General features: G+C 38.5%; 1 protein-coding gene and 1 non-coding gene across 2 annotated transcripts in view; one reads left to right on the top strand and one right to left on the bottom strand.

Annotated features, from left to right (window-relative positions):
• Positions 1–27,884, bottom strand: part of Spdya (speedy/RINGO cell cycle regulator family member A) — a 31,554-nt gene that overhangs the window by 1,874 nt on the left and 1,796 nt on the right. The window contains exons 2-6 of the mRNA XM_036170850.1: positions 26,100–26,349; positions 24,425–24,483; positions 21,089–21,174; positions 14,987–15,158; positions 4,628–4,925 (exon numbers count right to left, since the gene is read on the bottom strand). Of these exons, the coding sequence (XP_036026743.1) occupies positions 4,628–4,925; positions 14,987–15,158; positions 21,089–21,174; positions 24,425–24,483; positions 26,100–26,331 (847 nt within the window). The 5' untranslated portion in view covers positions 26,332–26,349. The remainder of the gene's footprint in view (positions 1–4,627; positions 4,926–14,986; positions 15,159–21,088; positions 21,175–24,424; positions 24,484–26,099; positions 26,350–27,884) is intronic.
• Positions 20,772–20,914, top strand: LOC118572060. The gene has a single exon (XR_004943436.1). It is a non-coding gene; the product is annotated as a U4 spliceosomal RNA (small nuclear RNA).

A 27,884-nucleotide genomic window follows, 5' to 3' on the forward strand; every position in this document is an offset into this window, starting at 1 on the left:
GCTATAATATCTGTGCTCCTAAATGTTGGTCCTGGTTACATTATGACTTCATGTACCCTACTCTGAATTTTTTGGTGCTGGGGCTTGAACTCAGTGTTCAGTGCCTGCCAAACATATGCTTGTCCACTGAGCCATATCTTTAGCCCTGATATTTTTGTTAAGTGCAAAGATTTTAAACATAGGTGACTGTGTCCAGAACAGTGAATGACAATATAACAAAAAATGAAGTTCAAAAGTGGACTTATTTTTAAGAAAATTATTTGGTTATAGGTTATCAGGCATACAGAATATTGTGCCTGTTGATGCCAAAGATAAAGCTTGGTATATTTTCCCCTTTGTCTTTATTTTAAAAACCTCAGGTTTGCAAATAATTCATGTCCATGTTTCACTTGGACTAGCCTAGATGCCTTGGGGCATAAAGAGTAACAGTGATAGGTTGCTATAAAATGTGCTACAGGGTTTGGAGGTATAACATAAATGGAAGAACATGAGCATAGCATATATAAGGCCCTAGGTTCAAACATGAACACCAGTAACAAAGCAAGCAAAAACAGAAAAGTGGGGGCTGGAGAGACATGCAGGCAAAACACACAATAAAATTACACACACTCATACACACACACTTATACACACACACACACACACACTTATACACACACACACACACTTATACACACACACACACACACACACACACACACACACACACACACACACACAGTTGCATATTTAGATAGAGCTGAAATCCCGTATTTTGTTGCTGCGGCTTTAGCTGGTAATAGTGTGACTTTTCTGAGCTTTTTTTTTTTTTTTCTTTCAGCAGTAAAATGAACATCAGAAAACCACTTCAAAACTTGTTGGGGGATTGGGTTTTCTAATTGATTAGTATAAAGGACTATTATAATATTGTTAGTTAAAATATGTCTGAATTTTAATTTTTTTTTTTTTTTTGGTTTTTCGAGACAGGGTTTCTCTGTGTAGCTTTGCACCTTTCCTGGAACTCACTTGGTAGCCCAGGCTGGCCTCGAACTCACAGAGATCCTCCTGGCTCTGCCTCCCAAGTGCTGGGATTACAGGCGTGCACCGCCACTGCCTGGCAAATTTTTAATTTTTAACCTATCCCCTTGAAAGTATTTTGACAGTGTTACCATCTACCTTGTCAAACTGACATTCTGTTTTTAAATGTCACAAGTAATTTGTGTTAAAGCTGTTTTTCGGTACCTGTTACTTAAAAATCAAACACCTTTAGTCATGGTATTGCACACCTTTAATCCCAGAGGCAGGTGGATCTCTGTGAGTTTGAGGCCAGTCTGGTCTTTGTAATGAGTTTGGACCGTCCAGTGTTACACAATGAGACCATGTTGAAAGAGAGAGAGGGAGGGAGAGAGGGAAAGAGAGAAAGAAGGAAAGGAAGGGAGAAAGAAAAGAAACAAAGAGAGAGAAAAAGAAAAGGAAAAAATTAGGGTGGATGGAAGAAAGTTGCTTTCTTTTGTTTGAAAGGTGCACTGATCACTATCTACAATAAATTGTAGTATAAAAATCTGATCCAATATCAGCTCCTTGGTGTGTCTTGAAGAATTTTTTTGGTTTTTCAAGATAGGGTTTCTCTGTGTAGTCTTGGCTGTCCTGGACCAGGCTGGCCTCGAACTCAGATCCACCTGGCTCTGCCTCCTAAGTGCTGGGATTAAAGGCATGCGCCACCACTGCCCACCTGGAATGAGTTTTTTAATGACTATAAACCATCAAGTGACTCCAACCTCAAGTAGACTGTAGGGGAAATGTTTTGTTAGCAGAGGTCACTGTAAAGTGTGAGCAGCTGCTAAGGCAGGAGAGACTGACTTTACCCTAGGTAATACTATGACTCCCTGTACACTAACTATATTGTTAACTTCATCCCTGATTAGTTCATACTGTTAATCAAAAAAATCAATGCAAACGTTTTTTACTGGTCAAATGTATATGTGATCAATATTTCATACCTATCTATCCATCTATCTATCTGATAGGGATTTTTGTTGCTGGTAGCAGTTTGGTTTTTAATTTTATTATTAATTTTTACGTGTACGCGTGTTTTGCCTGCATGTATGCCTATGTACTTGTGTGATGCCTTCCTATATGTATGTCTGTGTATCACAGGTATGGTATCTGTAAAGGCCAGAAAAGGGAGTCAAGTACCCTGGGACTGGAGTTACAGACAGTTGTGAGCCACCATGTGGGTGTTGGGAATCAAATTGGGGTCCTCTGGAAGAGTGGGAGGTGTTTTTAACCACTGAGACATCTCTCCAGGGCCCACCACCCACACCTCCCCTTTTTAATGATAAATCACTGTATCCCAAAGTGGCTTCCAACTGGCAATCCTCCTACCTCAACCTTCTAAGTGCTAGGATTACAAGACATTGCCACCATACTCTGCAATATTTTTTTCTTTATAGCACTTTCCCTCTGACATTATCAAAGGCTTTTAGAGTTAACCTTAAGATCCACAGTCAGGTGATGGCAGACACCTTTAATCCCAGCACTCAAGAGGCAGAGGCAGGCGGATCTCTAAGTTTGGGGCCAGTCTGGTCTACAGAGCTAGTTCCAGGACAGTCAGAGCTACACAGAGAAACTGTCTCTGGGGGAAAAAAAATAAATAAAGGACCTATAAATCCTAATTTGGGGGTTTCATCAATAAACAAGGTGAAAGCACAACCCCTTATACAATTCCTTACCCTATTTTTATCCACAGTGTCTCAAAGACTTGCTTTCAATTTCTCCTCCTTACCTTCTCTGTCTCCCCCCTCCTTTGTGTGTGTGCTTTGTGTACCAGTGTTCATGTGGAGGTCAGGACAGCAGGAGGGAGACTGAGAACCGAACTCAGATGGTCAGTTACCAGCCTTTACCCACTGACACATCCTGTCTGCAGCTTTTTCCATACAGTGACTGGCAAAGTGCCCTACTTCCTGCATGCACTCCAGTTTCTTATTGGGATGTCAAGACCTGGAGTATAGAGTATGCGCCAATGAGATCTAAGGGATTGATCTAAAGAAAGCATGGTGGTTTCTCTTCTGATTTCTGGAGATACCTGTTCAAGTTATTAGAATTTGCTCCCAATTCACTCTACAAGCATTTCAGAAGGAACTTGGTTCTTGATATTTCTACTGCTTTAGCTGTCTTCCTAAAGATTGCTGCCACAGCTTATTTTCACTTCCAGCAGGATTTCAGCAAAGACCTGTACAGCATACTAGGCAGGAATTCAGGTTCCAGTCACAAGACTGGGGTTTTCCAATATTACTCTACCAACCTTGGGCAAATTAACAGAAGCCTCGGTTTCTTTATTTGTCAAGTGGAGATAACGATACTTAACCTTCAGTGGTAGTGAATATCAAGTGCATTACGAATGTAAGAGGTTTTCTGTATTGCCTGGGACATTGAAGTATCTAATAAACCTTACCTATTCTGAGGATCAAAGAATGTAAAAGTAAGAGAAGCCTGGGAGACAGGAGACGGGTGATAAATGGCAATTCTTACTTTATAATTGAGCTAGTGATCAGCCCTACTTACTGTCAAATATAAGAATGACAATTAAAAAGTGTGCTTGGGGGGTTGGGGATTTAGCTCAGTGGTAGAGCGCTTGCCTAGCAAGCACAAGGCCCTGGGTTTGATCCTCAGCTCCACATACCAAAAAAAAAAAAAAAAAAAGTGTGCTTGGAGATGTTGAGAAGTAAGAGACTATACTGTCAGTAAAATTTGTTATGTAAATACTGTGTCCAAAGGAAGGAACAGGAACAAGGTTCAACCTCTACTGTCAAGGAACTAGAGTTTAGTTTCTCCTTTTAGTAAAGTAAAGCTTCAGTAGACATTGTCCTTCTCATAGGCTATGGTAAAAATAAACAAATAAAATTCTGAAATTGTGTGGGTCTTTGTTTTTTTTTTTTTGTTTTTTTTTCATGATAGTTAGAAGGGACTACAGGAAATCTGTCTTTCAAATGAGAGAAATCTGTAAGAAGTAAACAGGATCCTGTTACGGAGTATTTTTCTAGTACTGTTTCAAATCTAGAAATGAAATGCCATGGAATTGCTACATATAAAAATAATTTGAAAGTTATAATATAGTATATTTCTGGTTAATATAATTATTTTCTAGTTAATATGTTATTTTTCCAAGTAAGCATTTAGAGCTCAACAAAAATGAAAATATGCAAATAAATTATGATATAACACATCACAATAAGACTAAATGACATAGGGAAATGATTTATACTAAATAATAAAAAGCTAATCTGGCTAAAATATAGTCTAATTTTGTTAGAAAAGTATATAGAAGAAACCAATAGTTGGATGGTGATTACAATTAAATTTATTTTCTTCTTGAAATCACTTTTAAGTAAAACATACATTTCATAGAAACCCTTCAAGCCCTAATACTTGGAGCTCACAGTGTACTGAGTTTCATCTTAAGCTATGTTAAAATCCTTTTAATGTTTATAAGCTACCACAAAACAGGTATAGACAGAGAATAAACAGTGGTAACTGGAAGAGGGCAAACTTCCAATACTAATTTAACTCAGTAATGTAACGTTTGCATCTCTGCCTGAAAGATAAATAACATGCATTAGTTTCATTCTATTTTACCATTATATCATACCTTGAGTATAGCTATTAGCTTGAGAAGGTTCACCTATCACGTCCATTGATAATGAATCGTGTGATTCCTGAGAATGTTTTTCCGTTAGCTCTACTGTGTCACTGGATGAAGAGGACGATGAAGACAGTCCCAATCTCATATATCTTCCTTTTTTACCACACAGTAAACAGTCGACTGGTGTGGCACTGGGACCCCGGGGCAGATGAACTTCATTTCGGTTGTAGTTCCTCACAGCGCCACTGTGATGCACAGAGCGCTCTCGTTGCCAGATGTAATGGGTTGGTGCGATGGCCATAACCTATAGTGAAATGGTTACTTTGTGAAGTTAATAAATGTTTATATTGAGTAAAGTACAGAAGTTGTACTTGAAGAGCAGCTTTTTCTAAAGCTGAGATTAAAAAACAAAAGAAAGGAAAAAAAGACAGTCCTGGAGCCTGTCAGTGGTGGCGCACGCCTTTGATCCCAGCACTCAGGAGTCAGAGGCAGGTGGATCTCTGTGAGTTCGAGGCCAGCCTGGTCTACGGAGTGAATTCCAGGAAAGGCTCCAAAACTATACAGGAAAACCCCGTCTGGGGCCGGGGGGTGAGGGGGTGGGGTGGTGATTCTAAAATGAGAGCCAGATAGAGCCATACTAGTTGCCTAAACTAGTGATTTTTCTAAAATGTTTTAAAAATTCTAAAATTTCAGAGCTATATTGGGAGCTTAGAAAGGACAAGGGGAGGCAGCAGGAGAGGAGCTCAGTTTCAGGGGTGTTGTATAAGGTATATAATTTTGTTTGATGAGAAAGAACTTTTGCTAGGAAAATAAAATCCTACTATGAGTTTATTCAGCAAATGGTGGTAGTGTGGCTTTACCAAACAAGTACCACTGAGCCACTTCACAAATCTCCATGCAAGTTTCTTCAATTTTATCTGTGTTTGAATTTATATAGACATAGGTAAAATACAATAAATCTATAAAATACATAAACACACACACACACACACATGTATACACACAGGAAGATGGTGGGAAAGGAGAGAAGCTAGGTTTCATATAGCTCAGAATGGCTTTGAACTCACTGTACGGCTAAGGATGACCTTATCCTTGAATTCTGGTCTTCTTGTCCACCTCCTAAATGATGGGTTTACGGGTGTATACCACTATGACCTGTGTATGTGGTGCTAGGGATCAAACCCAGTGCTTTATACAAATTAAGCAGGCACTATTCCACTGTGCTAGGTTCCCCTTCCCAAGAATTTCTTTTTTTTTTTCTTCTTCTTCTTCTTCTTCTTCTTCTTCTTCTTCTTCTTCTTCTTCTTCTTCTTCTTCTTCTTCTTCTCCTCCTCCTCCTCCTCCTCCTCCTCCTCCTCCTCCTCCTCCTCCTCCTCTTCTTCTTCTTCTTCTTTTTTTTTTCTTTCTGACATAGGGTTTCTCTGTGTAGCCCTGGCTGTCCTGGAACTCACTCTGTAGACCAGGCTGGCTTCAAACTCACAGAGATCCATTTGCTTCTGCCTCCCGAGTACTAGGATTAAAGGCATGCGCCACCATGCCCTGCCTGGTGCCTTACTTACTTCTTTCATTTCTAGTGACTGTTTTCCTCAGCACTTTCCCATGTCTAGAATATTCTTTTCCTTTTGTTTTAGTATGACTGTTCACTGAAGACTCAGCACAATTTCCATTTTAAAAATCCCAGCTTGTAAATTTTACTGTCAGTGCTTTCTTAAGACTATTGCCAGGGTTGGGGATTAGCTCAGTGGTAGAGCACTTGCCTAGCAAGCACAAGGCCCTGGGTTCAGTCCTCAGCTCCAGCAGCGGGAGGAGGGGAGGACTACTGCCATATGAAAGCAGCCAAGAATTTGAAGCTATTGACATACAAAGCCTAATGTGAGCCGGCAGTGATGGCGCAGGCCTTTAATCCCAGCACTTGGGAGGCAGAGGCAGGCGGATCTTTGTGAGTTCGAAGCCATCCTGGGCTACCAAGTGAGTTCCAGAAAAGGTGCAAAGCTACACAGAGAAACCCTGTCTCGCAAAAAAACAAAACAAAACAAAAACAAAAAACAAACCCAAAGCCTAATGTGACTGTTGTTGGAATCTTGGTCTAGTGGGAAGAGCATCAGGAGACAGGAAGTAAAGGGCACAAATAGAAGGTGTAGTAAACTGCTCCTTTTGTCATGTGAGCAGTAGCATAGTCTGTCTCCATGCTAACACAGCTAGAAAGAAATCCGCATTTAAAAAAGTCTACATGTAGCCGGGCGGCAGTGGCGCACGCCTGTAATCCCAGCACTTGGGAGGCAGAGCCAGGCAGATCTCTGAGTTCCAGGCCAGCCTGGGCTACAGAAGAGATCCAGGACAGGCAACAAAACTACACAGAGAAACCTTGTCTTAAAAAACAAAAACAAAAAAGTCTACATGTTTATACTATAAATACATATATAATTAGATTACTATAATAACAGCCGTAAACTAAGCCTGTCCCAGGATCAAGAGCTTGTTCTTAATTCTTTAGGACCTTGGACAAATTAGATAACTTTCTAGGTCCTGGAGTATCTTTTATATACAATGTCAAGTGCTAAGTCAGATCCCATGGAAGAGGTTTCTCTGAAACACTGGTTGCAGCTGCCCTACTAAAACCATTTCCTCCTTTAAAAACACTTCATCATCAGGGATATTTTGTTTGGTGCCTTTGGTAAAAATGAAGATTGGGTAGTGTTTTGATCCCAAGAAGGGATAGCAGTATGTGTAAAGAGCATGGCCCTGCAGTTGGATTTCCTGTTTCAGCTGTGGCATGCTGCCTTACTAATTGTGTATCCTTAGAGAAGTTATGTGCGCCCTCTGTGCTCCATCAGTCCCCATCTGGAATTACCTAGCTGACTCTCCAGAATGGTTGTGAGAGGTAATTCATGTGTGGTGATTACAGCCATGCCTGACAGGCTCTCAAACACTTCAAATGCTGTTTTCCCTTTGAATCTTTACAGCATTTAACATAATTTTATTATACTGGGTGACATAAGGCCATTTTCAGGCAATTATGTAATGTACTTTGAGCATATTCCCCACACACCTTGTTACCCTTACTTACCCTTTTACTCCTTGCAATTCCTATTAGTTCCCTTTATGTTTTGCTGCTTTTATTTTCATTATTATTATTATTATTATTATTATTATTATTATTATTATCATTATTATTATTTGGAACAGTGTCTCTTTATGTAGCCCTGGCTGGCCTGGAGACCAGGCTGGCCTCAAAGCACAGAGATCTGCCTGCCTCTGCCTCCCACATGCTGGCATTAAAGTTGTGCACCACTGTGCCCAGCCATATTTTCATGTCAGCTGTACATATATGGCTTGCTACATCTCTATAAAAATCTAAGATGCATTAAAGAGAGAAGAACTGGCTTTTTGGAAAAAAAAAAAAGAGAAGAATGTGGTATTTGCATTTTTGAGGTCTACAGAGTAATAAGGGAACTAAAAAGATCAAAATATGAAAAGAAGTCAAAGTATCCTTATTTTTAGATGATATGGTTTCATACATGAAGTCCACAATCCCAAGATTCCACCAGAAAACACTTAGATCTGACAAACTTTCAGCAAAGTAGCAACATATATTAATAACACAAATGTACAAAAAATCAGTAGTCTTCCTATATACCAATAACAAACATGCTGAGCAATAAACCAGAAAGACAATCTTATTCACAACTTCCTCAAAAACAAATAAAAAAACCACCTTGGAATAAACCTAACCAAGGAAATAAAAGAGCTCTACAATGAAAACATATTACTAAGCTTTAAGCATCATTTATACGTGCTGATTCTCATAGCTGCTATTACCTAGTTATCAGCCTAATTCCTATGTCTAAATACAAAATTCCTTAATTTTCCTTTTTTTTTTTCTCGAGACAATGTTTCTCCATTTTTTTTTTTTTTTTTTGAGCTGGGGATCGAACCCAGGGCCTTGTGCTTGCTAGGCAAGTGCTCTACCACTGAGCCCCAACCCCCCTTTCTTATTACATTATAGAATCCAACATTTTTCCGGTTATATAGATCTGAAACCATTAACTTCCTTTCCTACATATGCTATAGCCAACTTATTACTAAGTCATAACAATTATAATTTTGTAACATTTCTAACACTGGCTTCACTGCCAGAGCATGGCTATTTAGTTCCTAAACAGCAAATTTAGCTCTTTCCAGCACATTCCAATAGAGGGTCTCTTTTGCATATCATCATTGTAATATTCTGCCTAGTACTATTGCTCCCTAAATTACTAATCTGAAATCACGTGGTAGCTGACAGAAGTTAGCTATGATGATACTGTGGCACTACACCAGAGTACATAAAGCAGCAAAAAGAAAAGCTTCCCCTCCAACCAACTGCCACCCTCTATGATACATGAAAGGTGATGGGATGGAATGTCTCTCAGTGGATAGGTACCCTCTCTAACTTGTGAACCAGTCTAGAAATTAAGCCATCACCAATGTAAATTAATTTCACTCCAAAGGAACTGTGTCTAAAAAGATAAGTAGGTAAGAAGCCAAGATCAGAATCAGTAAGGAAATGGGTCTTCATTCTTTCTGGGAAAGCCATTAACACACACACACACACACACACACACACACACACACACACACATGTGTAAGTATATGTATATATAGAATGTGTATTTTTATTTGCACATAATTATAGTCCACCATTCTTCAAACAAGTATTTAAGGGAGCTGAACACAAAATTGAGTGGGTGGGTGGGTGGGTGCTGGAGAGATAGCTCAATGGACCTGGGTTGGGTTCCTAGCACACACATGGTAGCTCACAACTCTCTGTATCTCAGTTCTAGAGGATCTAATGCTCTCTTCAATAATGGCACCAGACACACACATGGTGCACATACAATCATGCAGATAAAACACCCACATGCATAAAATAAGTCTAAAAAAAAAACAACAAAAAAAGAATTCACTAAACTGGACCCAAAGGGGAAATTGAACTAACGTGGGAAAAATCACACAGAGTTATAAAATGCAATGCAGTTAATATGGTTATAGATAACAGCTTTTCAAATGTGATTTTGAAAAGAAAAAGGGCTGAGTATAGTGGTGCACCCCTTAGTTCAACATTTAAGAAGCAAAGACAGGCAGATCTCTGTAAGGTCAAAGCCAGTCTGTTCTATGTAGTAAGTTCCAGGACTATGTAGAGAAACCCTATGTTAAATAAAAAATAAGGAAGGAAGGAAGGAAAGAAAGGAGAAAGAGACAAATTACAAATCTCACTATTATCAAAAAGGGGAGGGTATGTTCCTTAACAGTACTAACAAAAAGACAAGTCGTAACTTAATCTGAGAAATGGAAAGAATAGTTATGCTTCTTAATTCCCAAGCTAAGATATAGGTGAATCTTCTAAATTACCATTAAGAAGTTTCTATGTAGGCTAGATGCCATAGAGAAAACAGAACAGCAGAAAGTCATTACATACACAGCTGGTCAAGTTGTGGGTCTGCTACTTATTGTATGTTCTGCATACATAAATTGTAATGTCCTTGGGTTCTCAGTTTTATCAATACAAAGGAAAAATGTCCCCATCATGAGAGGTGTCTTTGTGAGGATAAAACGATGCATATTGGGGCTGGAGAGATGGATCACTGGTTAAGAGCACTGGCTGCTCTTCCAGAGAACCCGGTTCAGTTCCCAGCACCTACATGGCAGCTCACAACTGAAACTCTAAGATCTGACACCCTCACACAGACATACATGAAAGCAAAATACTAATGCATATAAAATAAAAATAAATAAAATCCTGCATATTGAGTTAGAATACTCCTTACTTCATTATCTATTGCTATGATAAAACATCATGACCAAGACAACTTAGAAGATGTTCAATTTGGGGCTCACAGCGGCAGAGGGACAGAGTCGATGACATCATGGCAGCAGGCAGACAGGAAAGGTGCTGGAGCAGGAGCTGAGAGCTCACACCTTGATCCAGCAGCACAAGGCAGAGAGAGCTAACTGGGAATGGCATTGGGTTTTAAAAGCCCACCAACAAGGCCACACCTCCTGATCCTTCCCAAACAGTTCCACCAACTATGGACCAAGTACATCTGAGCCTAGGGGGTCATTCTCATTCAACCTCCACAAATACTATGCAAATACATATTACTATTATAAGCACTTTGGTAGCTACTATTCCAGTTTGAGTTCATTTTAGAATATAGGACTAAAGAATTGGTTTGATTGACAGTATGCTAGTACCAGGATTTCAGGAACAGATGTACAGGTCGCCTAATTCTAACAACATATCTTACTACTCAACCTCCAAGTATTCACACCTGCATGGGGTCAAGCCTGACAAAATTTCAGCACTCAGAGGTAAAGGTGGACACAGGGTCCTACCCCAATCGAGAGGATTCTTGCAGTTGATACTTGCTGGGAGAGAGGGCAGGGGTCAGTTTTCTCCACTTGAGTGTCACTGGGTATGGCAACCATACTCTGGGTACAGACTGCATGCCAGCCATTGAGAAAGACAAGTGCAAAGATCCTACCATGTAAATGTACCTGGCTTGATTGAGAGCAGTAAGGAGGCTAGTGTAGCTGAAAGGAAGACTTTATATATAAAGAAGTTAGAAAAGAACAAACAATTGGTAAGCATGGTCAGGAGATATGGATCAAGTGATAAAGGAGCTACGGACCATAGTAAGGTCAATGTTGCCTTATACCCTATATGAACTGGGAAGCTACTGGGAGTTTCTGAAAAGAAGAGTCATGAAAAAAACTTACTGGGGGGGGGGACTGGAGAGTCGGCTCAATGGTTAAGAGCACTTATTGCTCTTTCAGGGCACCTGAGTTTGATTCCCAGCACCAGCATGATGGCTCATAACAGTCCATAACTCCAGTCTCAGGAGTTCTGATGCCCTCTTCTAGGCTCTGTGGGTACCAGGTATGCATGTGGTATAGGCATACATGCAGGTAAAATATCTATACAAATACAATTTTAAGAAACTTACTGTGGGGAGATTTAAATAATTCCTTCCACAATTATACCAAGAGCAAACTATCAGGGAAAAAGGTTATGAGACTTTTTATTGTTTTTTGTCTTATGGTATCAGGAATTGAATCTAGGGCTGTGGGTATGCTTGGCAAACGCTCAGTCACTAAGGTGCATTCCATGCCCAGGAGAGACTATTTGCAAAGTTATAACAAGGCAACCAGTGATAAATGTTAGTATCAGAAATGCTAAGAAATAGTAGGATGCTGGATTTTTTAATTTAAATTTTATTTTTTGTATACAGTGTTTTGCCTGCATGTCTACCTGCACCACTCAAGTGCCTAGTGTCTGGTGCTCACATAGGCCAGAAGAGGGCATGAGATCCCCTGGAACTGGAGTTACAGACAGTTGTGATATGCCATGAAATTGAACTAGGATCCTCTGGAAGAGCAGCCCCTGCTCTTAACCATTGAGCTATCCCTCCAGCGCCCTGCATAGCTTTTGAAGGCAAGGATACAGGGGGAGGGAAAGAGGCAAAGATGACAGCTTTGTGACAGGAACAAGAAGGACAGAGTTGCTTTCTATTAAGAAACGGAAGACTGTAAAGAAGCACGTTTGCTGGCCTATGTGTAGGAGTTGGGAAAGCGATTTTACATGCTAAGGTTTCAGTCAGACAATGGAATCAACAGTATGATATGCAGGTCTGGAATTGGGAGAGACCTTTAGAGCACTACATTAAAATCTTCTAAAAATATTTTAATTTTTATCTGTATCTGCCCATGCCTGTAGATACCAGAAGAGTGTGGCAGATCCCTAGGAGTAGAGTTACAGTGGTGTGAGCTGCCAGATATGGGTGCCAGGAACTGAACTCTGGACTTCTGGATGACTAGGAAGTGGTGAACTGCTGAGCTATCTCTCCAGTCCCTCTAAGTTAATGTCTTAAGAATGAACGAGCTCCCTTACTAAGTTAATTCCAGTAGAGGTAAGAATAGGTCCCAGGACTGAGCTCTGGGGCACCTTAATAAGGCTGATGAGATGAAAGGGAGCTGACAGAATATATGGAAATCTGTCAACCTTGAGATTCAGAAAGCCTCGTGAAGATAGCAGATCAGAGAAATAAGTGTGCCAAGTACTGCTGCTAAGTGGAGGACTGAAAACTAAAAACCGACCTAGGCTTTTGGCAACATGAAACCATCAGGAGGCTTTGACAAAGTTCTGTTCAACCACAGAGGAAGGACTTTGTGTAATAGTTTCAAAGAGAATGGAAGAGAACAGATTAGAAGCAGAGTAGATATACTTGGAAAAAGAGTGTTCAAAATGGCCTTCTGTCACTCAAGGTTGGCAAATAGCTATGCAAACTGCCATTCACTACTTTTTTGAGACAGGGTCTCACTAGTTATGCAGTCCAGATTGAACTTGAATTCAAGATCCTCCTGCTTCAGCCTCCTCAGCACTGAGATTATAGGAACGGATGACATTGATTATCCACTTGACCCAGTAGAGATGTAAAAACGACATATAAGAAATAGAGACATAAAAATAAGTTCCAGGGTTCTTTCTGTACCCTGGAACTGGATGAGTTCAGTTTGAATGACAGTGCATTAATTTTAGAGGCCTTATATATGTAACTTTTCATCTTTTCCCATTGACTTTAACTTTGTAGAGTCTTAGCCTGCTATATACTTTTTCTGTTATTTCCTGTTCTCTGTTATTTCTGAATCCTTGCATATGTACTAGGGCCAGGCAGGGGTGGTGCATGCCTTTGATCCCAGTCTGGTCTACAAATTGAGTTCCAGGGCAGCCAGGGATGATACACAAAGAAACCCTGACTCAAAAAACCAAAACCAAATAAACAAAAAACCCATTTATAAATAAAATCATTTATCTTAATAAAATATAACCTTAAGAAAACAACGTGCTGAGCATGGTGATGCATACCTTTAGTCCCATCTCCTGGGAGACAAAGGCAGACTGATCTCTGTGAGCTAGCCTAGTCTACATAGAGAGTTCCAGAACAGCCAGGGCTACAGAGAGAGACCCTGTCTCAAATGAAATTAAATATACCCAAGAGCCGGGCGGTGGTGGCGCAGGCCTTTAATCCCAGCACTCAGGAGGCAGAGGCAGGCAGATCTCTGTTGGTTCGAGGCCAGCCTAGGCTACCAAGTGAGTTCCAGGAAAGGCGCAAAGCTACACAGGGAAACCCTGTCTCGAAAAAAACCTATATATATATATATACACACACATCCAAGGAATGCTCAATCATACCACAAAGATACATGCTCAACTATGTTCATAGCAGCATTATTCATAATAGCCAGAACCTGGAAACCACCTAGATGCCCATCAACTGAAGAATTAATTAAGAAAATGTGGTACATATACACAATGGAGTACTACTCAGCAGAGAAAAATAATGACAGCATGAAATTTACAGGATGGATGGAACTAGAAAATATCATCCTGAGTGAGGTAACCCAAACCCAGAAGGACAAACATGGTATGTACTCACTCATAAGTGGATTCTAGATATAAAGCAAAGAACAATCAGACTGCAACCCACAGAACCAGGGAGGCTATATAGCAGGGGGGACCCTAGGATGACTGTAGCTTATAATAAGTTTTGGTTTTACTCAATCACTGGGCAAGCCTCAGTGAAACATTTCACTATAAGGATAAGAATTTGTACTGTATCAAGTTGCTAATAAATAAATAAACAAACAAATAAATAAAATGAAAATAAAATATTAGTTTGCAAACTATGTAAAATTTTTTTAAATAAAAAATGTATTCTTTGTGAAAAGAGGTATGGATTTTAAATATATTTAAATTTATTTAAACTATATAACATGCTGTTGGCCTCAATGTTGGAAACTTGAAAATTCATATACTTCAGTGGAAATTACTATTCAGCTCTAGTTTCCTAATTGTATAATAATCTTTAATAAGATGCTTTAGTATGTCCACAGTCCTTTGCTAGCATACTGGTGATCTTTCAGATAGGAGAGGAACACTACAATTAGAATAGTATAGAAATAGTCTGCTCTGAAAAATGGAAATTACAACTCTTAATAATTCTGATAAAATTCAAGCAGAAACAGAATATACAAGTTGTTCTCATAATGGTGACTAAGGCTAATGATCTCTGTACATGTACAAAGACAGAGGGAGAGATAGGAAAAGAGCATTAAAAACCAAAGTGGGCAGGACAGAGTGGCATGATACACTTGTATCCTAAAAGAGGACAACATAGGGCTGTGAATTCCAAGCCGGCGTGAGCTACTTGTGGGTATCTACCCCAAATAAGGAAGCAAAACTAAACCAAACCAAAAATAAATAAATAAACCAAGGAAAATCAGGTAAACAAAGATTATAAATAAAAAGTGTTTTAAAATCCTTACCTCTTCACAGCACCGCCTGCTCACAATAGCCCTATAGTCAATTCTGTCCCAGAGTTGGTCCCTTAACTTTAAGAAATTGGGGAACAATTTTCTCCAGTTTTTCCCTAAAGCCCATGGAAAAATTTCATACTTGGCTTCTTCTTCATCTTCTTCAACTGTATTAGCCAGGTACCTAACAAAGAGGATCGACAACCCAAAAAAGAAATGGGTAAGAACAAGAACAGCAGATAACAAAAAAGAAAGAAATACAAATGACTTATCAATTCACAAAAGATACTCATATCTAAAATACACAATAAAAATGGTGATACAATGCACCTTCTAGGTGTTTCAGTATTCCTATAAATGTTGACCTTTGCTCTAGGATGCAGTAAGTTACCCTGAAACTGTCTAGGCTTTTCCGACTTCTTAGGCAAATCTGTGGTGTGTGCAGTCTGGAGCTAATCAGCCAACCCTACACAAGACTTTCTAGAATATGTCCTGACTACTCCAGAGATGGTGGCTGTTTGTCTGGCTGAGAACAGGGCATACTGTAAATGAATGACTGTGAGCCACTTTTTCTGTCTTTCTTTGGGATGTCTTCAGATAGCTCCTTTATACACATTTGGAAGACAGTATTTTGCCAAATACTTGAGGGGAACCAGGCGTACAAAGAAGCAGAAAAACAAGCACCATGATAAAGAGAATAACTAACCAATCAAAACCAACCCAAACCTGATACATAGGACATCAAAACAGCTATAACTATTCTATAGGCTTAGAAAGGAAATACATTGCAACTGTGCTTCTAGAGATGAAAACTGTAATGTGCAGGATGAAAAACACTGAACTATATGAATTGAGGATTGAGTACTGGAGAAAAGAATTCTCAATTGAAGGTACAGTAACAGCATCTATGCAAACCAGAATATAAAGACAAAAATAAAAATCAGAAACAGAACATTAGTTAAATGTGTGAAAACTTCAGGAAGTAAATTCAAAGTGAACTTGAAATCTGAAAAGTGGCAGGTAGACAAAAATATTGATGAAATAAATGAATTTTTCGGAGGTTTGAAGAAAATGGGGCTAGGGATGTAATACAGCTGTTACTGTGTTCCCACAGCATTCAGGACTGGGTTTGGTCCCAGCACTGCATAAATAGGTATGTGGCATATACCTGTAATTACAGTCCTGGGGAGGTAGAAAGATCAGAAGTTCAAGGACATCTTTAGCTACATGGAAAGTTTGAGTCCAACCTGGACTACAGGAGACTGTTTATATAAATTTGACAAAAACTATAAATCTATAGCCAGGTGGTGATGGCACATGACTTAATCCCAAAACTGAGAAGGCGGAGGCAGGTGGATCTCTGAGTGTAAGGCCAGCCTGGTCTACAAAGCAAATTTGAGAACAGCCAGAGCTACACACACACAAAAAAAAACCCTGTCTTTAAAAACTAAAAAAGAAAGCAACAACAAAACCTTCCAAAAAACAACAAAAAAATCACCCAGAATCAAAACAAAACAAACCAAAAAACCATACAATCTATAAAGGTCAATGAATAAGAAACAAGAAATCACAAGAAAATTATACCACGATACATCATAGCCAAACTGTTCAAAAGCAATGATAAAATCTTAAAAAGCAGTCAGACAAAAAAAGAGACACATTAAGCTAGTGTGTTGTTGGCACACATTTGTAATCTTAGTACTTGAGAGGCTGACAGAAGAATCGGGAATTCAAAGCTATCCTCAGCTACATAGTAAGTTTGAGTCCAGCCTGGGCTACATGAGACTCTGTTCCCCCCACCCAAAAAAAGGAAAGAAAAAAAAGGAAAGAAAGAGAGAGGCAGGAATAAAGTTAAGGATGGGGCAGATTTCCAGTCAGAAGCAGTACAGGCTCCATAGGTTATGCACTTTAACAACAAAAACATTACAAAACACACAAGGAAGCAAGACACCATGAGCAGAAGCAAATCGCAAAGTCAAAACAGACCCTAAAAATAACTGTCCAGGGGCTGGGGAGGCTCTCATGGAGGACCTGGCTTCAGGTCCCAGTACTCGAAATCTCAGCATTTAAAAGGCAAAGGGAGGAAGGAAGATCAATTCAAGATCATCCTTGGCTACGTAGGGAGCTTGGGGCTAGCCTAGGCTACAAATACCTGTCTCAGAAGATCTTAAGGGCTGGAGCGATGGCTCAGTGGTTAAGAGGACTGGCTGCTCTTCCAGGTCCTGAGTTCAATTCCCAGCAACCACATGGTGGCTCATAACCATCTGTAATAGGATATGATGCCCTCTTCTGGTGTACAGGCATATATGGCAGAGCATTCATACATACAATATAAATAAATTTTAAAAAGGATTTTAAAAAATAAGAAAAGAAAATGAAATTCAAGGTGTTACAAGAATGTTTTAAGGAAGCATTATATGACTACATAGAAAACATAAGCATTACAACTGTGGCTAACAAGAGATGCTTAGTGAAAAGAAATACTAAGTTAGCCTATAGAAAATATATGATCTGGGCTGGAGAGATGGCTCTGTGGTTAAGAGCACTGGCTGTTCTTCCAGAGTTCCTGAGTTCAATTCCCAGCAACCACATGGTGGCTCACAACCATCTGTAATAAGATCTGGTGCTCTCTTCTGTGTCCATAATAAATAAATAAATCTTTTTTAAAAAAAGAAAATATATGATCTGACACAGAATGAAAATTATAAATAATGCTCCTTAAAATATAATACAATCTGCAGTGCAATCTTAAAGATGACCACACAGTAAAAGCTAAATAGTACTTTCATGGCTATAACCACAAAGCAAGTAGAACAAATTCAATTTCAGGCTTTACTTGGACTTGCACTACAGCCATTTTTGGTTTATCTTTGTCAGGTGAAGAAAACCATAGAATATGTATGTATGATACTGAATGAAAATATAATACTGAAACATGTAAGTGGCAAGTTAACAGTGTCAAGGCTGAATCTGGCTCTTGGAAATATCACACATGAATCTGCACCTCAGCAACTCTGCTCTTTTTCCCCGTTTTAGCCTAGGCTGCCCTCAAACTCACGATCCTCCTGCCTTAGCTTCCTAAATGTTGGGAGTGTAGGTGTATACTACAATACCTGGCCTCCTTACTAACTTCTGTGATCTTGCAAAGTGACTTATCTTCCTAAATTCTGTTTCTGCATCTATAAATCAGGAATAAGAAATGCATTTCGGCCTGGCGGTGGTGGTGTATGCCTTTAATCCCAGCACTCGGGAGGCAGAGGCAGGTGGATCTCTGTGAGTTCGAGGCCAGCCTGGTCTACAGAGCAAGTTCCAGGAAAGGCACAAAACTACACAGAGAAACCCTGTCTCCAAAAACAAAACAAAAACAAACAAAAAAAAAAAAAAAAAAAGAAAAAAGATAAAAAAGAAATGCATTTCATTTAATTCCACCACTCGGGAGGCAGAGGAAGGCAGGCGGCTCTCTGTGGGTTAGAGGCCAGCCTGATCTACAAAGTGAGTTCCAGGATAGCCATGGAAACCCTGTCTGGAAAACAAACAACAAAAAAGAAATGAATTTCATAAGAAAACTAAATGTATAAATATATAAAATGTGGCGATTGACACATATACTAAGTATTAGCTATTACTATTAAATTCTTCCAGTTTAGCAACCATCACCAAATATTAAATTCAGCTTATTTTTCCTACATTCTGAAAAATGTCTCTTTAATGAATAAGGCTCCTCTAGTCTGACTTCTTTAAAAACTCTGATTCTAAACACACTTTGAGTAAATACTTATTCCTCAGTGCTGACAGCTATTGTGACACTCTAGTGTCTTTTGTTTGTTTGTTTTTTGAGACAGGGTTTCTCTGTGTTGCTTTGCACCTTTCCTGGATCTCACTCTGTAGCCCAGGCTGGCCTCGAACTCACAGAGATCCTCCTGCCTCTGCCTCCTGAGTGGTGGGATCAAAGGCGTGCGCCACCACTGCCTGGCAACACTCTAGTGTCTTTAAAATTTGTTTTTATGTGTCTGAGTGTTTTGCCTGCCTGCCTGTGAACCATGTGTGTGCCTAGTGCCCAGAGGCCAGAAGAGAGCATCAGATTCCCTGGAACTGGAGTCACAGGTGGTTATGCTGGGAATTGAACCCAGTCCTCTAGAAGAGCAGCTATCTTAAACTACTGAGCCAATCTCTCCAGCCCTCAATACTCCAATGTTTTTGTATACAGTTCCTAGTTTAACACTTAAAATTATGTACATACATTCTAGCTGCATCACTGTATCCACATATAGGGTAGAAAAACCATATTCATTGTCTTTTCCTTTTTGTGGGGTGGGGGGGCTGGGGGCATTGCTAGTAATTAAAGTCGGGACTTCATGCATACCAGGGAAACACTCTACTCACACACCTCAACTCCCAAAATGTATTCTTTTTCATTTGTTTGTTTTGAGACAGGGTTTCTCTGTAAGAGCCCTGGCTGTCCTGGAACCAAAATGTATTCTTTTTGTTTGTTTGTTTGTTTTTCTTCAAGCCAGGGTTTCTCTGTGTAGTTTTGGTGCCCGTCTTGGCTGGATCTCAGATGTAGAACAGGCTGGCCTCGAACTCACAGAGATCTGCCTGCCTCTGCCTCCAGAGTGCTAGGATTAAAGGCGTGCGCCACCACCGCTCAGCTCCAAAATGTATTCTTAATTTATCTTTCTCCCTTTTTTTTCTAAAGCAGTGCTGAGGACTGACCCCAGAGTTTTGTGCATACTAAGCAAGTATTCCACCACTGAGTTATATCCCCAGCCCTGAAATTTTTTCTAACCAAATTATGACCTATAAATTGGAAAATTACATCATTAAAACAACAGATAACAAAGCTATCATTAATTAATGTGATATCAATAGAAAATCTGGAGAATAAACAATATTCACTGATGAAACCATCAGTGAACACAAAAGCATTAAATATGAATTAATTCCTATCTTTTAGATATAGACCTACAAAGAACATATCCAAGTCAGGCAGTGGTGGTGCATGCCTTTACCAACACTTGGGAGGCAGAGTGGATCTCTGTTGAGTTCCAGGCCAGCCTGGTGTATAGAGTGAGTTCCAGGACAGCAAGGGCTGTTTCACAAAACAAAACAAACAAACAAAAAAACCACAAAACTCAACCCCTTCCCCCCAAATAATATATCCAAAATATTTTTCACAAATATTCAAGTTATAAAAGTATGATAATGATTTTACTACAGACTAATTGGCAGTTTAAAAAAGAATATTCTGCCTTTTAAAAAATATAAATTGCTGGGTGTGGTGGCAAACATCTTTAATCTTAGCGCTCAGAAGGCAAAGGCAAGTTGATCTCAGTGATTTCAAGGCTAGCCATGACTACATAGAGAGATCTGTCTTAAAAAAACAACAACAAAAAACTGTGTGAGCTGGGGTGGGAGTGGAGGTGGGTGGGTAGAACAACCCTTTAATCCCAGCACTTGGGAAGCAGAGGTTGGTGGATCACTGTGAGTTCGAGAACAGCCTGGTCTACAAAGGGAGTTTCAGCCTCTTACACAAAGAAACCCTGTCTCAAAAAACCAAAATCAAACAAACCAAAAAACAAACAAACAAACAAAGAAACCCACAAAACAACAAGAACAACAAAAAACCAGTAGGGTTGGGGAGGAAGAGAAAGAGAATTGGGGAAATTTATTAAGAGCACTGTAGAAAATATAAAATACACAATACAATCTGAAGTGGGATACTGAACAATAAATCTGGCATGTAATGTAAGAACAGGGAAAAGAACGTTAAAACTATCCTATTAAAGTAAAATATACAAGCTTTGCGAAGTGGCAGTATCGTAGCCAATGAGGTTTATCTGAGGTGGGATTATTGCTAATTGAAAACTTTTCCCAATACCCGGTCATGATGATGTGAAATATAGTCGGCATTGGCAATTTTTGACAGTCTCTATGTGGAGACTGAGAAAATTAAAAATTTATAAAAAAATTTTAAAAAATAAGGTAAAATATACATAATTTTCATACACAAGAAGGCCTATTAACAATATCCATAAAAATTTAATGTCTCTGCTTTAAATTACAAATCACATATATTGTAAATAATAAAATTCATTTAATAGAAAGCATACTTACAGAGCAATAAAGAAATTTATCCTGGTATGCTCATTTATAGTAAATTTAGCTCTCTTGAAATAAACAAATGTCATAGCCAAAAGATACTATAAGGAAAAGTTAGAAATTAATATTAATGGTTTGCTTTCAGTAATACAACTGCTATAAAAAAGTTGACTTTAAACCTTAAGACATTATTAATCTTTATACAATCACCTAAGTACTTATTTTTGTCTCCTGTAATTAATCCACTTGAACAGTATGAGAATTACTGATAATGTATCATATTTTGCTAGGTGGATTTCTAAGTTTTATTATAGCTGATGCATTCTAAAATTAAAACTCCACTTTTTTCTAACTTAAAGTTCAGACTTACAGAGAAGTTGAAATAGTTTGGTTTAACCAAACATCTTTCCCTGAGATTCACCAATAGTTACTTTTAAAAATATTTAATAATGACTTTAAATAATTTCAGAAATTAGGATAGCAAGGCTTAGTTTTCATTGAGAAAACACATTTTAAATGTAATATTACAAAGACACAATTATCCTATTTGAACATATGCCAAGATCTAATGGTTCAAATTTGAAACAAGTTAAAATATAATTTTTCCTCTCTCATACTTATTCATTATCTAGTAAGGGCATTGCACAAGAAGATGGTTCTAAGTGTTCCCTTCATTTCCAAGTAAAGGGCTCTTGAATTAATAATGTCAGGTATTCTGGGATGGTTATTTTCAAACACTGCCCCCTGCTGTCCTCCAGCATTAAAGCACTTAAACTGTACTGTTAACCACACCTCTAAAAAACTGAGTATTTGGGTATATCATTAACAGTTTACTTGAAAACTGACACTGTGATTGTTTTAAAGATTACATTTCTGGAAACATATTCTATTTTTACACTTATTTATATATATTTATTTATGTATGTGTGTCACGTGTCAGGTCACCACCAAGGTGCGGAGATGAGAAAACAATTTATGAAAGTCTATTCCATTGTCTCTTCCATCGTGTGAATCCCAGGCTCAACTCAGGCATCAGGCACCATTAGCAGCTGATGCAGAATGTATGCATCCCGCCAGCCTCACATTATCAAATGTCTATGATAAAATGTTAGCACGCCTCGGTTTATCTAGAAGTAACTGACATCCCTGGGAAGAAGAAGGGTTAAAGAAACAAGAACGGCCACACTGATGATGACTGTACTTTGAGGGGCCACACGGAAGGTCTCTGTCTTTAGTTTAAACTGTGTGCCTTTCAGTTGTTCTAAACCAATCTCCAGAGGCTGCAGAGATGCCTCAGCCATTAATTAACAGTGCCGTCTATTCTTCCAGAGGAAGCTTGATTCCTAGCACCCACATGGGGGCTCACAACTGTCTCTAACTCCAGGTCTTCAGGATCTGACAACCTTTTCGGACCTTCAAGGGCACCAAGCATGCAAGCACAGACATACATACAAGCTAAACACCCAAACACAAAATTTTTAAAAAACTTTCCAAAATTTTTATTTTAAAAATATTTTGGCTTTTAATTGTGTGTGTGTGCACGCGCACGCGAGTTTGCACATGAGTGCTGATGCCTGAGAAGAACAGAAGTCATCAGATCATCTGGGGCTGGATTATAAGCAGTTATGAGTCACTTAGTATGGGTGCTGGAAACTGAACTCAGGTCCTCTGGAAGAACAGGAAGTGCTCTTAACCACTCAACCATTTCTCTAGCCTCCCAAATTAAAAAAATAAACTTTTCTTGTTATCTTTGCCCCATTTAAGTATGAAATAAAAGCTTTCATCTCAATACTTAGAATTAAACCATAAGCTAATCTTCTAAACATTCCTTTATCTATTGATTTATATTTTAACTGTTACTGAACTTAATATATGCCTGCCCAGTCTAAATGGGTATTTACTAAAGTAAAATGGCAACTATTCAGCTTACTCAAAAGTATAGAAACAAATATTGAAATGTACCCACAAAAAAAGCATAGACATCACTGTTCCTCATAAACTAGCTAGTTTATGAAATACTAACATCTAACTGAAGAACATGTTAAACTAACTGTACCTTGTAAGAGTATTAGGAAGAGTGGGGAATGAGAGGTCTGAATAAGAATAAAGTAGATGGGCATCTGGGCACACACCTTTAATCCTCACACTCTGGAGGCAGAGACAGTGGATATCTTTGATTTCAAGTCTACATAGGAAGTTTTAGGCCAGCTAGTGTTACATAGTTAAGTCCATGTCTCAAGAAAATAAGTACAATGATACACACATATGAAAATGTCACAATAAAACTCATTTCTTTGTATACTAAGCAAAAAGAAATTGATCCAGTATTTTGAAGTATTTTTAATTATTTCATATTAGCACACACACATGCATGTGTGTGTGTGCGCGCACGTGAACTCATGCTCCCTCCAGAAGCTGGAGTTACAGGCAGTTGTAAGCAGCCAGATGTGGGTGGGAGAAACCAAACACAGATCCTCTGGAAGAGAGAGCACCAAGTGCTTTTAACTGCTAAGCCATCTCTCCAGCCCTACAAGCCATTTGTTCTATAGAAGAATTCTCAATTTTCATTTGTCTAGTGTTTCTCAAAGTATGTGACAGGTGCCAATCTATGGTGGTTATCCATCAGTGAGAAGCCAATATGGAAGAAGATGTTATTTATGCTATTAGAAATTATATTTTATACATAGCAATTTAATGCCTGTTGAATTTTAGTAATAAAGATAATTGAGGAGATAACTGGAATTTTTGGTATGAATTACTTATAAACATTCAAACATATAGGAGAGCACCTTAATGGAGTGAGTCTTAAGAACTTTTTCTCCATATTAAAGGAAGTAATGCCACCCAGACTGTACTGGATCTAGCTGACCACAATAGTCTATGTCTGTCCTCCTAGCTCTTAGGAGGTTGGGTTAAGAGGCTTGTGAATTTAGGAGTTTGAGGTCAGGGTGGGCTGGACTGCCCTCCACCCCGCCTCCCTACTTCCACTCCTGCCAGCAAAGGATTGAGTCTCGTCTTGTTTCCAAATAGGTCTGGTAAAAATCAAGTGGAAGAATTCTGCTCTGGGGGCCAGTGAGCTGCTCACTGGGTAAAGGCACGTGCTGTCATGGTGGAAGAAACAACTCTGTGTAAATTGTCTTCTGATCTCCACATACTGGCTATGGCTATGTTGTGATACACACATACGAATATTAAATAAATATGACAAAAGAATTCTGCTCTGAAGGAAAAATGTAGGCTAGCTGTTTTTCTAACCTAATGAAGGAGAAAATTCTTACTGGGTAGCATAAAAATTTTAATGGTCTAGTAACATAACAATGATGGTTTATGATTATACTATTTCCCGTTTACCTTGTCTGCAATTTTACAGCAACAGTCCATCCACAAGAAATCTTGAATTAAATCGTCATCTACAACAAAAGATAACTATGACTTATCTTCTTTAAAATGTTTCCTTTTGAAGAAATAATTTCTATACCGGGAAATTTTAAAGTAATGTTTAGAAATTAAACAAAAATGGCTGCTAAGGTTTAATTGCCATTTTTTTAGTATATTTATTATTGCAAAGACATCTATTTCCTATCTGATTTACTTTACTATGTATATACTCAACTTTAAACGTGAATAATATGTTTTATTTTCTGAGTATCCAACAGCATGTTGGGTAACTCTTTTTGCAGTCAGTTTTAAGAGGCAGATATGGAACCTGATGCAAGATAATTCATCTTCTAAGAACTAATATCTTAATACTATTCTAAGCATATTACTTTTTCTATTTACCTTCTCCTTTTTTTCATTTTGGGTATTATTCATTTTGGATCCTTTCCTCTATTTCCTCTCCAGTCTACTTATTATTCAAATAAAAATATAAATGTGTCTATATAAATAACTTCAAATTTTACTTGGACTTATAATTAACATTTAATTTTGAGAAAACTGATTATTAGGATAAAAAGATCAACAAAATCTTGAAGAATAATGTCTACCCCAGAGTGGTGGAGCATGCCTTTAATCCCAGCACTTGGGAAGCAGAGTCAGGCAAATCTCTGTGAGTTCAAGACTGGGCTGTTCTACTCCATACCAGACAGGGTTACGTGGCAAGACTCTGTCTCAAAACAAAAACACAACAAAAAGCAACATCCAAAAAGTAAATTAAAAAAAAAAAAAACAACCCTTGTTTTGATTTGAAAGCATTAAAATAGATGATCTCAAAATATGTTGAAAACTATCAGAATATAATCTAGAAAAATCCCCTTCATTTTAGAAACAAAGCAAAAAGGTCTTTTTATTCATTTTGCATGTTATGAATTGCATCAATGTAATTAATATTTGGAAAATCCTAAGAATAACTTGATTTTCTGAGAATTAATTAGTGTGTTAATTCTGTTTCTACTTCTTAAATTACCTAACATGGTAGAATCAGGTGAAAGGTGTAAGGGCTGGAGATGACAACAAAATGGGAATTTTGCTTGCCTGTAATCCCAGCACTTGACAGGGGAGGGTGGGAGGATTAGAAACTCAAGGTTATCCTTGGCTACATAAGGAGTCCAAGGCTAGCTTGACATACATGAGACCCTTTCTGATACAGAGGTGGGGAGGAGGAAGAAAGGGGGCAAAGAAAAGTTTTGGGCATTATTGTGGGTCATAATTTTGTTCTTAATAAGGAGAAATGGAAACATGTTAACATTCTCGATTCTTATGACGAAAATCTTTGTAACTTCTGTTTATACTCCTTACATATTTTATCTCATCATTTAGTTTTGACATTCTTTACATCTTACCATGCACATAGCCTTTCTCTATAAACAAGGAGGTCTGTTACACACAGCTATTAGACAGTGCTATGATCTGACTTCTTATCAGGAAATAGCTACCCTATCCTTACTCTGATGTCTACCTTGCTCTATGACTGCAAAAGCAGGCTCCTTTTCTTGGCTGGTATAAACACTACATTGTAAACAACTGACAAAGAGCTTTACATTCTGATTCTTAAGTACTTTATACTATTAAAACGTGGTACACCTACCAAATAGTTTAAAGAAAGCAGTCATTTCCTGACGCTGTATAATTAGACAGGGGCCTTTTGGCCGCTTAGATTTGTTATTATGTGCATTTTTTTCAGATGCTTGCCAACTATCTTTAAGAATAGGACGCTTCAGATTAATAGGTTTTCTAGGTTGATGTGACCTATTTGAACCTGATTTTACATGAACAGTGACAGTAGGTGGTGTCTCACAACACATCTGATTATGCCGCATTTTGGCTTCCCAAGATTCCTATAAAAATAAAAATACAAAATTATTGATCACATTCATTCATTTCTACATTAAAACCTAGCTGGATACTACCAGATGCAGTCATATAAAATGTTGATCTTGCTATTAAAATGTTATTTGTTACACTGAGTCATATTAGAAATTGTTCTTACAGCACTCAGAAATGCTATGCCTCCTCTAGGTAATGATACACTCCCTCTCATTGCATTTTGCCTTGGTTATTCTGGAACTCAAAAATCAAAGCTGAAACTTGTTTATTTACTTTATTGCAGTGTGGTGTTCCTTTTTCCGGTTAAGTTTTCCTTGGTCACAAAGTTTCCATATTCAATAAGCAATTACTGGTATTTTCTGAACAGTTTTAGCATATAAATGGCACATGTGCTTTGTAGAATTTCCACAATTTATGTATGTACAAACATTTGGTTTTTGTTGAGACAGGGTCTCACTGTGTAGTTCTTGGCCAGCCTGGGAATCACTAGGTAGACCAGGCTGGAATAACTCCAGGATCCTAGTAAGAACATCTGAATCCATGACTCCCAGTAACCCAAGCAGCCACACTGCCCTTGGCACTCAAGCAGTTATGTACAGATTCTCCTTCCTGACTCTCAGAAACTTCCCTGCTGAAGGTGAGGCTACATCCAAACTAGCTGGGTACTATCAATACTGTCCAATCTGAGAGTCACATACATAATTTAATATTTTAAATCCATATTTAAAAAGAAAACATGAGGGCTGGGCTATAATTCAGTGGGAGGGGAGACTACTTGCCGAGCATGCATGAGAGCAGGGACTCAATCCTCAGTGCTGAAAACAAAGTTAATTTGAATAAATCCAATGAAATGGATCAAACATGCAATTTTAACATCTAATTAATATAAAATGAATAAAATATTTTATATCCTAAATCTTTTAAGTCTGGTACATTTTTGATATTTTATACATATCTCAATTTTGTGCTAACTACTAAATAGCTCAAAATGTAGTCCTATAAAAATGAAGTAGTATATGAGAGAATATTTTACACTCCTTCCATTTTATATTTAAATTAAAGTTTTCTGTTGCACCCAGCCAAATTCAAGTGTTTATGGTCGCATGTGGCTACTGGCTAGAGTATTAACCAGTGTAGAGTTAGATGATAAAGAACTAGGCAGAAGGGGCTGGAGAGGTAGCTCAACAGTAAAGAGCACTCTCTGTTCTTTCAGAGAACCCAGGCTCTCAGCACTCACACAGTGGCTCACAAGCATCGGACTCCAGTTCCAGGGAATTGGGGCCTTCTTCTGGCCTCTGAGGGTGCCAGGGATGTATGTGGTGTACAGACACACATGCAGGCAAAATACTTGTGTGTGTGTGTGTGTGTGTGTGTGTGTGTGTTTAAAGAGAGTGGAGAGAGGGAGGATAGAGGGAGAGAGAGAGAACACTAGGCAGAGGACAGTTAGGAATGGAGACAAGTGCCTGTAGCCATAAACAGAACCACCGAGCCAACAACAAAAATTAGACGAGAGAAATTACAATCAGTTCTACAATCAGTTCTTGTC

The sequence above is a fragment of the Onychomys torridus genome, chromosome 21 (genome assembly GCF_903995425.1).
Source record: "Onychomys torridus chromosome 21, mOncTor1.1, whole genome shotgun sequence".
Taxonomy (NCBI): domain Eukaryota; kingdom Metazoa; phylum Chordata; class Mammalia; order Rodentia; family Cricetidae; genus Onychomys; species Onychomys torridus.